Below are 13,574 nucleotides of genomic sequence, written 5' to 3' on the forward strand. Positions count from 1 at the left end.
GAGTTTGAAATGGGAAACAGCCTGTGGGCTGAGCATTAACCTGTGGGCTCTGTGCCACTCCAGGTACTTAGTGTCACCATTAAAATGTAGGCTACCCAGTATCTTCAGAAAACTGGAGAATTGCTTGGTGTAGGAAACTCACACATTCAGTGTCAAAAGTGTTGTGTGAGCACAGGACTTTGTAGACCTCCGTGGATTGCTATCTATGACTGTCTTTTGAGTAGGAAGAGAAGAACTTGGTGAAGGAGATGACTTCAGGAGGCCTAATGTCCTCTTACTATCCAACACCCAGGATAATACTAACTTTTCTCTTTGCCCTGATGAGATTCTGTGGTCTGGCACAATTATCTGCTCCTCTCCAAACTCTTCCATAATGCTTCTGCCCCTCCTTCCTTCTACAAAATTGGATACTTGTATCAAAGACAGTAAGAGTCAGTGGAGGAAAAGTTTGCAACTTGAACTCACTGCAAATTTTAGGCAAGCAACAAACATGACCTCCATAAATTAATTTTTCCTCTTTTAGTTTGGGGGTGGGGGTTGTGGTACTTGGGACTGAACTCAGGGGCACTCTGCCTCCGAGCCACATCCTCAGGCCTATTCTGTATTTTATTTAGAGACAGGGTCTCACTGGGTTGCTTAGTGTCTCACTGAGTTGCTTAGCACCTCACTTTTGCTGAGGCTGGCTTTGAACTCATGATCTTCCTGCCTCAGGCTCCCAAACTGCTGGGATTACAGGTGTGCACCACCATGCCCAGCTAATTTTACCTTTTTTTTTCCTAGTTGTAGTTGGGAAAAAAATACCTTTATTTATTTATTTTTATGTGGTGCTTAGGATCGAACCCAGGGCCTTGCACTTGCTAGGGGGAGCACTCTACCACTGAGCCACAACCCCAGCTTACTTCTTTTTAAGATGACTATTTCACACCCTTCCCCTCTCCCCAGTGATCTGACATCCCTGTTACCTCTTCCATTCTCATCTGTCTCAACTCTTACTAAGCTAAGAAAATGCAAGTTAGCAGAAGAGATCCACCTCACCTTCACTTTCTGGTAATTCCATTAGTTCACCTGCATCTGTTCACATGCCTGTTTTCCCTCCTGTCCTACTGTAAGGCACAACTTGCTTTTGCCATAGTTTAGCCCTCCAAATGAGTGCTGGACACTGTGTGCCCTTTTGCATTCCCAAAGACTATATGATCAGCTTATTCCCCTGTGGCACTCCCTAGGAGGCAAAGAAAGCAGCCTCTCTGATCACCCTCTCAGCCCCACATTCCCCAGGTACTGTCCCATTTTTCTACTCCCCACGAGTAAATGCACTGTCTTTTCTTCCTTACTTCCTATTCTTCTTTTGCTCCACTCCCATCAGAATTTTATACTCTAACTCAATTAATATAGCTTTTAAAAAATTTTTTTAGACGTGGATGATCTTTATTTTTATTCATATATTTATATATGGTGCTAAGAATCGAACCCAATGCCTCACACATGCCAAGCAAGTACTCTACCACTGAGCCACAACCTCAGCCCCTTAAGATAGGTTTTTAAAAGCCAACTTAGATCTTGCTATGGTTTAGATATGAGGAATCCCTCAAAAGCTCAATGCAAAAATATTCAGAGATGGCTGGGCGCAGTGGTGCATGCCTGTAATCCCAGCAGCTTGGGAGGCTGAGGCAGGAGGATCACGAGTTCAAAGCCAGCCTCAGCAAAAGCGAGGTGCTAAGCAACTCAGAGAGAGCCTGTCTCTAAATAAAATACAAAATAGGGCTGGGGATGTGGCTCAGGGGCAGAGTGCCCCTAAGTTCAATATCCGGTTCCAAAACAACAACAAAAAAAAGTGCAGAGATGAAATGATTGTATTATGCAAGCAGTAACCTAATCAGTGGATTAACCCACTTATTGGATTAACTGGGTGGTAATTGTAAGCAGGCAAGGTGTGGTTACAGAAAGTAGGTCACTAGGGGCATGTCTTTGAGGTTTATATTTTGTTTCTGGTTGGGGGAGTGTGTTTTTATGTTTTTTTTCTCTCTCTTTCTTTCTCTCTCTCTCTCTGTCTCTCTCTCTCTCTCAGTTCACATGTCCCAAGTTGCTTTCTTCTGCCACACCCTTCCACCATGATGTTCTGCTTCACTTGGGCAGAGAACAATGAAGTCAGCCATGTATGGACTGAGACCTCTGAAACTGTGAAAAAGTTGTTCTTGTCAGATAGTTTGGTCACAGTGATAAAAGCTAATGAAAACAGGGTCTCCAAAATGTTGTGTTGTTCTAAACACTTTTAGCAGAATCTACCATTGCACTCTCACGGTTCAAAAATAAATAATTCAAGTATACTGGGTGTGGTGGTGCATGCCTGTAATCCCAGGAACTTTGCTCTGAAGGCTGAGGCAGGAGGCTCCCAAGTTTAAGGTCAGCAACTTATCAAGGCCTTAAGCAATTTAGTGAGATTCTGTCTCAAATTTAGAATAAAAAGGGCTGGGGATACAGTCCTAGGTTCAGTCACCAGTACCCTTCTGCCCCCCAGTTTATAAACTATTTATAAACAGTTTTGGACTGGGGGCATAGTTCAGTGCCCCAGGCTTGCTCCATTTTTTTTCCATCCAGAAAGCTCCTTTCTGGTCTCCTCTGGTGACTCCTTCTGCTCCCCCCTCTCCTCCCCTACCACCTCTGTATGGTACAATGTTCCTGCTTTTTGTTCTCTCTCCTCAGAGAGAGGTAACCTAATCAGTACAACTCACACCCCCCCTCCCTCCAAAACTATCCTGATTCCTACAGATTTCTCTAGTATAAAAGTGACACAAATGTCCACTTCAAAACCTATAAATCATCTTTAGCTCCCTGACACCCTATAACCAACCCATCAAAAAATCCTGAGAGCTTGTCTTCCAAAATGTACTTTGAATCCAGGCACTTCTTACTACATCTGTTATTGCTGCCCTGCTCCAGGAAACCACACCTCCTGCCCTCAGGAATTAGTTCCTATCTAATCTATTTTTCTCTATTCCTGCCTCTCTAAAGTGCATCCTTCACACAGCAGCCAGAGTGAGTCAAATCAGATCACATCACACTCTGCTTAAAACACTCCAACAGCATCTCATCATGAATGAAATAAAATCTAAACCCCTCACCATAGCTCTCAAGGCCCTGTACCTTGTCCCTAAAGCTCTGTCTGAGTGGGTTTGCACATGTCTGAGGATCTTTGCTTTTGCTGCTGCCTTTGCCCGGACTGCTTTTCCTTGAGATCTTGATATGGCAAACTGCTTTTCACCACTCAGGGCACTTTCACTAAGGGGCCCTTTTGTGGGTGTCCATGCCAGGGGCTGCTTAACCACTGAGCTACATCCCCATCTCTTTAAATTTTTTCTTTTTAGACAGGGTCTCACTAAGTTGCTGTGGGCTGGCCTTGAACTTTTGATCCTCTTGCCTCAGCCTCTTAAAGCACTGGGATAATAGATGTATGCCACCATGTCCAGGCAAGAGGTCTTTCTGAGAGAATTCAGTCCACCAAGAAGATGCTGTTGGCCAGTTTCTGGGCATTCTGGGAGCCAGATGTGAAATAAGCAATTGTAAGGCCACCCTAAGGGGGCAGCAGTACTACCCAATATTACTTGGCTTGAGAAGAAATATATCTGGGGATGAGAGGTAGATAGCTAGAAGCTCAGGAAAAGGTAAGCAACAAGGCAAGCTCTGCTAGTGCCCAAGCAGACCTCAGACTCCTGGGAGACAATCTTGATCACTGGAACAGGCCAAGGTTCAGTGCACCCAATTCTCTCAGCCTGGAATCACTAACTATCAGGACACATTTGCTCTATGTTCCCAAGCTGACTTCAGATTGTGATTTGGCTTGTCACTGATTTTGCCCACTAAGAGATCATTTGCTAGATGCTAGTGTCATTGCAAAATGGAGCATTATAGTTCCTGGTGGTAATAATTTCTCTTTCTGGGAGAAAAAAAACACAAATTGGCATTTTTATTTAATTTATTAATCTTGAGAGCTGATCAATAATATGCCCTTGAGACCAAACCTGATCTGTGGACAAATCACCAAGACTTGTTTAAAACTCTTCACCTATACTTAAATAAAAACCTCATATCCCCCAAGGACCTGCAAATGTTGACCTGTTCCCCCTCTTTATCACCACTATCTCTAATCATGCAAGTTTACTCCCCAGGTCTCCCTTTTTGCTGCCTTCCCCACCTGCTCTCAGTATGGCCAGCTCCTATCAAATCCTACTACATCCTCAAAGAGGCCCTTCCTGACTAACCTCACCATCTACCCGTCTCCTCTCCTCCTTTACCTCAATTATTCTCTAGCAAATAACATGGCTCTCCTCATTTGTCCCTCATACACTTGCTAGTGCTTGGACTCACTTCTTATGCTTATTAGCATTACAACATAGGTTCTGTGAGAGGCAAGAACTCTGTCTTGCTCGTGATTAAATCCCAAAGAACAGAACAATGCCTGGTACACAGAAGGTGTTCAGTAAATATTTTTTGGGGAAAAAAAAAGAAGAATGGATAGATTCCTTAAACAAAAGATATGACATCTTAAAAATATAAGTAAAGTATTTCTTTGGGGGAAAAAACATCATTTGAGCCAGACATAGTGGTGCATGCTTGTAATCCCAGTTGCCCAGGAGGTTGAGGCAGGAGAATCACAAGTTTGAGGCCAGCTTTAGCACTTTAGTAATGCTCTAATCAATTTAGTGTGACCTTTCCTCAAAATAAAAATAAAAAATAAAAAAATCTGGGACTGTAGCTCGGTGGTAAAGCACTGCTGGGTTCAATCCCTAGCACAAAAAAAAAAAAAAAAGAGAGAGAGAGAGAGAGAGAGAGAGAACATCTTCTGGCAACTGAACACTAAAAGCAGAGAATATAATAAACTCTTGACTTGCTTTGTAAGTCTTATCTTTTCAAAGACATAGTAAATTAATCACTCTGTTTGCATTCAACAATCACGTAATTTGTACAGGTTGAGCATCCCTAATCCAAAAATCTGAAATGGTCAAAAATCCGAAATTTTTTGAGTGCCAATATGACAACACAAGTTGAAAATTCTATACCTGAAAATTAGGCACACTAAATATATTGTATAAAATTACCTTTAGGTTAAGCGTATAAGGTGTATATGACACATGAGTTTTATGTTTAGATTTGGGTTCTGTCCTCAAAATATCCCATTATATGCACATCCAAATATTCCCAACTCCAAAAATATCTGAAATCCAAAACACTTTTAGCCCCAAGCATTTCAGATAATATATACATCTCAACCTGTAATTTCAAAGAAACAAAAACCTTTATAATTTGCATCTTTACCAAAGCCTACCAGCAGAGGGAGTCTCTACAAGGAATCACACTCTAGAAGTTTTTTTTTTCTTTTTTTTTTTTTTCTGGGAGATGTAGTGAATTACACAGGAAATCAATGGGGGGAGATGGGGGAAAGAAGTTCTGGAAGAAAATCCAGAAGTGCTAACTATCTTAATACTAGCTGTCTATATTCGCCCAACTATATGAAAGTTCGATCTGTCCTCCTCAAAATAAGAATCCTGAGGCTAGGGCTGTGGCTCAGTGGTAGAGTACTTATTTGCCTAGCATTTGTGAGGCACAGGGTTCTATCCTCAGCACCACATAAAAATAAATGAATAAAATAAAGGTCCATCAACAGCTAAAATAAATAAATAAATAAAATTTAAAAAATAAAAAGAATCCTGACAAAGTTTAATATTTTTCAATTAGAATATTTTTTTTGTTTTGTTTTGTTTTGTTTTTGTTTTTGTAGTACTAGGAGATTGAATCCAGGGGCTCATACATGCTAGTCAAGCATTTCGTCACTGAGCTACAACCAGTCCTTATTTTGAGATAGGGTCTCACTAAATTACCCAGGCTGACTGAATTGTGTGCTTCAGCTTCTGAAGTACCTGGGATTACATGCTTGCACCACCAGGGTTCAGGCATTCAATGAGAATATGAATTGGAAAACTGAATTAGGAATCCAGGAACTCCAAAATCTTATAGAAAAGTAGGGAAGTGAGCTTTTAATTTATTGTTTGATAGAAATGAAGATATGTGGGGCTGGGGTTGTGACTCATCGGTAGAGCACTCTTCTAGCATGTACGAGGCCCTGGGTTCAATCCTTAGCACCACATAAAAATAAATAAAATAAAGGTATTGTGTTCAACTACTTCTAAAAAAATAAATGTTTTAAAAAAAAGAAATGAAGATATGTACTTATAAAAATTACTATTAATTTCAGGAAAATAAACCACCTGAACAATCAAATTAAAATTTTGGCAGGAGCATACTCATAGAAGGAAAATTTGGAGACACACAAAATGAACTGCCAACCCTCACTTACTACATCAATAGGTTCTGAACACTTTTAGCAGAATCTACCATTGCACTCTCACGGTTCAAAAATAAATAATTCAAGTATACTGGGTGTGGTGGTGCATGCCTGTAATCCCAGGAACTTTGCTCTGAAGGCTGAGGCAGGAGGCTCCCAAGTTTAAGGTCAGCAACTTATCAAGGCCTTAAGCAATTTAGTGAGATTCTGTCTCAAATTTAGAATAAAAAGGGCTGGGGATACAGTCCTGGGTTCAGTCACCAGTACACTCCTGTCCCCCAGTTTATAAACTGTTTGTAAATAAACAGTTTTGGACTGGGGGCATAGTTAAGTGGTAAAATACTTGCCTAGCCAGTGCAGGCCCTGGATTCATCCCCAGCAACACATAACAGCTCCCCCTACCCCACTACACACCCCAAATGATTTAAATATAAATTGTATGCATTGCCCAATTACTACTTTAGTCTGTGTAGACATCAATCTCTTCCTACTTAAATGATTTAACTATTTCCTCTATAATTAAGTATTCATCAATTTTTGCTACAATTTTTAATAGCAAAAATTAAACATATTAGAAAACATTTGCTATTAACAAAGCTATGATGCCAATCTTTACAGCCAAATCTTTATGCACAAATCCCTAGTGGAGGAATTGTGAAACTGCTGAGGTCATATCCCTTATTTTAGGCTTCTGATGCATTAAACTGTCCTCCAAAAAAGCCATGTTATTTATTCTCCATTTAACAATGCCTGTTCATGTAGTGTAGCCCAAACCAGTATTGTCACAACATTTAGTTATTTTTCTAAGACAAACATTTTGGGCAAAATGGCATCATACGGTGTCTTTGTCTTCCCTTGATTATTAGATGAGGTTACACATTTTCTTCATCTTTTGTTGATAATATCTCTTCTTTCCCGCCTTGCTTCATCAGGTATCTTGTCCATTTTTCTTTATTTTTTTCAGTACTAGAGATTGAACACGGGGTATTCCATTACTAAGCCAGACCCTCAGCCTTCCAAGGAGCTAAAATTTTTGGTGTATACCAACATACCCACCTCCTTGTCCATTTTCTTATTGATTTGTAGCCTTTTTTTTGGGGGGGGGGTGCTGGGAATGGAACCCAGGGCCTTGCACATGCTAGGTAAGTACTCTTTCCACTGAGCCACACCCCAACTCCAGGAGTAGAAAAAAAAATAATAATAATCCTTTATTGTCGGGTATGGTGGTACCTGTCTACCTCAGCTATTCTGGAGGCAGAGATAAAATGATTGTAAATTTGAGGCCAGCCTAGACAATTTAGGAAGATCCTAAAATGAAAATTGGAAGGGCTGTGGCCGGGTGCAGTGATGCACACCTATAATCCCAGCAGCTCAGGAGACTGAGGCAGGAAGATCTGAAGTTCAAAGTGCCATCACCAACATAGTCAGACCCTATCTGACTAAAATAAAAAGGGCTGGGAATGTGGCTGGTTCAGTAGGTAAGCACCCCGGAATCCCCAGTACCAAAGGGAAAAAAAAAAGTTTTGTGGATACAGCATAGTGGTAGAGCACACCTGGGTTCAACCCCCAGTACCTCAAAAAGCCACCCACAAAAACCTTCAATAATCCTTTATCTATTATGTTACAAATGTAATTAATAAGTAAAAAGAACCCTGTCCATAGATTTGCAATGATTCTGGGTACTTAATAGACATGAGGCTCAAGGCCATCGGGGATGCTGGGTGTGGTGGCACTGCCTCTAATACTAGCAACTCCTGAGCTCAGGCAGGAGGATCATGTTTGAAGCTAGCCTTGGCAACTTAGCAAGACCATACCTCAAAAATTTTAAAAATTTCAAAAGGGAATAAGGATGTGGCTCAGTAGGGGAGTGCCTCTAGTTTCAATTCCCAGAAAGATAAAGACCATCAGGGTTGTAGCTGGAATCGACAACGGAGAAGAAGAAATTCTATGTTCTCTACTCAACTTTAGAGAAATAATAGGTGATTTAGAGAAAATGATACAGTAAGTTTAAAACTTCTAAACTCGGTGACGAAGATCATGACCTAAGAGTATGGTATTTCAGTTAACATATGGCCAATAAGGGTATTTTGCAGACATCTTGGCTTCCTGATCATAGACCAACAATCATGCCATATGCTACTAACACGCCATTGCTTCCCGTAACCCCACACACATACAAGACCTGCTGTGTCAGCCAACACTGGGCTTGTTCAAACAAAGCAATCATTTCAAAGACGTGCAAACTTCAATCACAGCTTAGGCTTCTGGTATAATATAAGAGTCAAGTTACCATGTAGATGGGACTTGAACCACGATTCTGGAGCCTTCTAAACTGATTTGGGGGGCATAGGCTTCTTTATTTTCAATCTGTGCTGTGTCAACTACCACCTAAGAGAGAGAGAGAGAAAAAAAAAAACAACTGCCAGCTTTCAGAAAGGAAAATGGATCACAAACATATCCGAAACATGAGCCTACTGATGCTGAGTGATTGCAGTAAGAACTATTCCCAGGGCAGTGCAACTGTGGTAAGGCCAGTAACAGTCCATGAAGACAATAGAAAGTAGCTGGGCATGGTGGTACAGGCCTGTAATTCCAGCTACTTGGAAGGCTGAGGCAGGAGGATTACAAATTTGAGGCCAGCCTAGGTAACTAAGTGAGACTATATCTCAAAAATAAACCAAGAAGGGCCAGGAGTATAGTTCAGTTGTAGACAGCTTGCCTACCATGTGCAAAGCCCTGGGTTCAATCCCAAGTACTCAAAAAAAAAAAAAAAGATACCTTATTAATCAGAAACTGAATTATTGGTGTAGGATATGACTGAACTTTTCAAGCACCTCTGGCACTTTTCCACACTATAAATGCTAACTCGGAATTATTGTTTCTTTTATCTTAGAATTTTTTTTCTATGTACTTGAACGAAGTAAAATGTGATTAAACAATGAACCAAAGCTTCAGAAAAGACCATTTGTTTCTTTTTCTTTTTTTTTTTTTTTTGATAAAACCCAGGGCCTTGTGCATGCAAGATAAGCACTCTACCAACTGAGCTATATCCCCAGCCCCAGAAAAGACCATTTGTAATGACTAGATACAAGCCAGAGTGGATGAACCCACTGGTACCTTACTCCCTGCCCCTGCCATAATAGGGACTGAACCCAGGGGTACTCTACAACTGAGCTATGTCCCCAGCTCTTTTAATTTTTAATTTGAGACAGGGTCTCACTAAGTTGCCCAGACTGGCCTTGAACTTGTTATCCTTCTGCCTCAGCCTCCTATGTCACTGGAATTACTGTTAACTGGTATCTGTTACTGTGTCTGGCAGATAAAACTTTTTTTTTCCTCCAGTGCTGGGGATCAAACTCAGGACCTTGTGCATGATGTTAGGCAAGTGTTCTGCCCACTGAGTTATATCCCAAGCCCCTCAGATGAAACATTTTAAAAGAAAATTTTATTCTTAATCATGAATAAATACAGAACTACTTTAGGACAAAGAACCAACTCTTCTTTCAATGATTTACTCTTATTTGGAGAAGAGTTTTTAATTCTACATGGATAATACAGTATCTCATGTAATCTAGAGTTTGACAATGTGAATATTTTCAAACAACTAAAGAATTTCAAGAAAACAATGATAAGGAGCTGGGATTATAGCTCAGCTTGCCTCACACATTCGAGGCACTGGGTTTGATCCTCAGCACCACATAAAAATAAATAAAATAAATAAAGATATTGTGTCCATATTTTAAAAATCTTTTAAAAAAAGAAGATTAAACACTTTAAAACCAAATCTATAATAGTTCAGGAGTCAAGTTGTACAGAGTTGCTTATCATGATTCCAAATTCAGCCTCTAATGGTGTAGATTTCCACTGCTATAAACAGAGTTCCCACAGCTGGTCCTTCAGGAAACACTTCCTGTCTAAGGAACAGCTTTTGTTGGACCACACAGGTGTTTCCTCTCTCCTCCCACCCGCAGAACCATAATCCAAAGGTTCTTTTGTCAGTCACACAAAGGTGCCCTACAATCAGGGGTAGAGGGCCAGGAAAAGTTTCTGGTCTTTAAGTAAAATAGGACTTTTTTTTTTTTTTCCTTTTAACTTATAATGTTTTCTCACAACAGCCTGTGTATCCTTCTACCTTATTTGCACACTCCTTTCTGGAGAATGCATTGCCATAGTTCTTTGAGTTTCAGCTAAATGGTCTCTGGGAATATGGACTGATCTCTTAAAGGCAGTGATTCTTCCATACTTCAGCAGGGTATTTCCGACTTAGTACTTCTCCTGGTGGTTCCTATACTGAAGAATAGATCCTAAAGGAAACAGCTCTTTTCTGTGGAGAGGCCCTTGTCTGGCTCTCTACAAGACAGCACTGTCCTGAGCTGGGCCACCACAACCCTCAGCTACATGGAACAGAAGATAAACATCTTCCCAATAGCTCTTTACATGAATAAAGTAGACATCAGACTCATTTTCCTAAATTAGCTATTTTCTCTAATTAGCTTCCTCTAATCTCTGACTGAAGTACTATATCTTGTCCAAAAAGTAGTCATTTATTAGAAAATGGAATCAAGTAAATAAGGCTATATATAGGTCAATGGTGCCAACCTAAATGGTGATTTCAGATGCTAATCTCCTGATCTTACCCAACTTTGGCAATTTTTTCCCCCTTTTTTCTCTGAAAGATGAAAAGACCAAACCAGTACATTTGAGTTGCTGTTGTTATTTTATTGCTAATAAGGAGATAAACAGAGCTGGGGCATAAAGTTACTAGAAAGGGATTCCACTTATACCAGCACAGTCAGGAGAGATCTCTTGGAGGAGGTAATCCTGGAGCTCACACCAGGAAGATGACAGGAGTGAGACACATGAAGATCAGAGAGATAAAGGATTTCCAGGTAAAAGGAGGACAGAGTGCAAAGGCCTTAGACAGGAGGCAGTTTGGCAACATAAAAACATCCACTACAGCTGCAGAATTATCGGGCCAGGTCAAGGGCCCTGTCAAAATTATTTTGTAACTAGGTTTCCTGCAATATATACCATCAATCTGCAAAAGAAAAGAAAAATTCTTCCTTTTTTGAACCCAGGTCCACATATATGCTAGGAAAGCAACCTATCATTGAGCTATATCCCAGCCCAAGAAAGACTTTTTAATGCTGTACTTCTTTTGCTTTTCAAAATCTGGTCTAGAGTCTGGGGTTGTGGCTCAGCAGTAGAGTACTCACCTAACATGTGGAGGCTCTGGGTTCGATCCTCAGCGCCACATAAAAATAAATGAAATGAAGGTATTGTGTTCAACTACTTCTAAAAAATTAATTTAAAAAAATCTGGTCTAAATTTTGCAGCACTGAAGAACTTTGAAAGTCACTGACTATTTTCACACATGTGCCTGTACCACATCCTCATATGTTTGAAAAGTCTGTTCTACTTGAGGTCACTCATGGAAAGCTGGGTAAAACTCCAGGGACCATCCAGCAAGAGATCTCTATTTTACCCATAGCCTTGGGTGAAACAGTCCTGAGCTGACCAAAGCCACTCTGCTACTGAGAAGAGTCTCTCTCTGAAAATGGGTCCTTAGTAGGTCACACTAAATCACTGACTCTGATGAAAGGAATGAATTACTGTTCTCTTAATGGGACTTAATATTTGCTTATTTAATGTACACTCTACGTTACCTTTGTTACTCAAAATCTTACTAAATATAAAATTTATTAAGGCAAATAATAAAAAAAAACTTCAACACATAACTAAAAAAAATTTTTAAAAAGAAAGAAAGAAATGTATCTTCTATTTTTTTTCATCCTTCACACATACTCACCAGTCCAGCTTGGCCAAATAGAAGCTGCACAGCAGTCTTGCAGGCACCCCGCCATGTAGATGGGCACACCTGGTTCAGTACTTCAGTCACTGGAAAATCATCTCTGGGTGTAAGTCCATTATAGCAGCCTGCTTCCTTGATCAACTGTAACATTGTATGCTATAAATTGACAAAAAGAGTCCACATCTTAAAACAAAGCCATGCAAGGTTATAAAATTTATAGAAATGCATTTATATAATCATCCTCAAGAAAAAAGCATTTTAAGTACATCCAGATCATACCATTTGGATTTCTTAAGCAATTATCATCATGAGTCACTCTCAGAGATTTTCCAATCCCATGATGAATTGCTAGATATGAATACACATATATTAATACAAACGTGATTTCTACGTCAGCACAAAGTAAAAAATTATTTAGCAATCTCTTGTTGCAAACTGGTTGAAGAATTTGGAAATTCTGAATCCTTCCAAATAAGGAAACAAAATCATCTGGTAAAAGTAAATACCAATTGAAACTTCAACTTTATTTTGGATGACCAAATGGTCAGGTATGCAGGATCTGCAAACAGGCTCCCATGACCTCAAATTCCAGCTCTACCATTTTCTAGCTGTATGACCTTGGGCCTCAGTTCCCCCATATCAAGTAAGAAAGGGCATTACCCACCTTAAAGGGAAGGATTACATGAGATAATGCACGTGAAGCACTTAGCATAGCCTGACATCCATGTTACTCCAAAAATGGCCACTATACTGCATTATTATAAGATTTCTCCTCCTACTTCTCAAAAGTCCATAAGAAATACTAATCATGGATAATATTTTACAATATACTTCCAAATCTTTTAGGTTAAACATTTGAATGAAATTTCAATGAAACTTTTTTGGCAAATGTTTCATTAAAAACGTCACCAGAGGGGCTGGCATTGTGGCTCAGTGGTGGAGCACTTGTCTAGCATGTGTGAGGCACTGGGTTCAATCCTCAGCACCATATAGAAAAATAAATAAAGTTATTAACAGGCTGGGGTTGTGGCTCAGTGGTACAGTACTCGCCTAGCACGTGCAAGGCCCTGGGTTTGATCCTCAGCACCACATAAAAATAAATAAAATAAAGGTATTGTATCCAACTACAACTAAAAAAATAAATATTCAAAAAAATAAAATAAAAATACAAAATAAAGTTATTTAAAAAAAAGTCACCAGAGGGCTGGGGCTGTAGCTCAGTGGCAGAGTGCATGCCTAGCACATATGAGCCACTGGGTTCAACCCTTAGCACCACATAAAAATAAATAAAATAAAGGTATTCTGTCCATCTACAACTACCAAAAAAAAAAAAAAAGGCACCAGAAGGCTCAGTGGTAGAGCACTCACACTCACCTAGCACGTGCAAACCCCAGGTTCATCATTTTACCAAGAAAGGTCACAGCC

General features: G+C 40.0%; 1 protein-coding gene across 5 annotated transcripts in view; it reads right to left on the minus strand.

Moving 5' to 3' along the window:
* Garre1 (granule associated Rac and RHOG effector 1) overlaps positions 1-13,574 on the minus strand; it is an 89,253-nt gene that overhangs the window by 12,905 nt on the left and 62,774 nt on the right. For all 5 annotated transcript variants that reach the window (XM_046448152.2, XM_058580434.1, XM_046448154.2 and 2 more), the window contains 2 exons: positions 12,147-12,305; positions 8,628-8,725 (listed from right to left, as the gene is read on the minus strand). In XM_046448152.2, the coding sequence (XP_046304108.1) occupies positions 8,628-8,725; positions 12,147-12,305 (257 nt within the window). The remainder of the gene's footprint in view (positions 1-8,627; positions 8,726-12,146; positions 12,306-13,574) is intronic.

The sequence above is a fragment of the Marmota monax genome, unplaced genomic scaffold, assembly GCF_021218885.2.
Source record: "Marmota monax isolate L192 unplaced genomic scaffold, Marmota_monax_Labrador192_F-V1.1 WCK01_AAM20220418_F8-fsc00101, whole genome shotgun sequence".
Lineage (NCBI taxonomy): Eukaryota > Metazoa > Chordata > Mammalia > Rodentia > Sciuridae > Marmota > Marmota monax.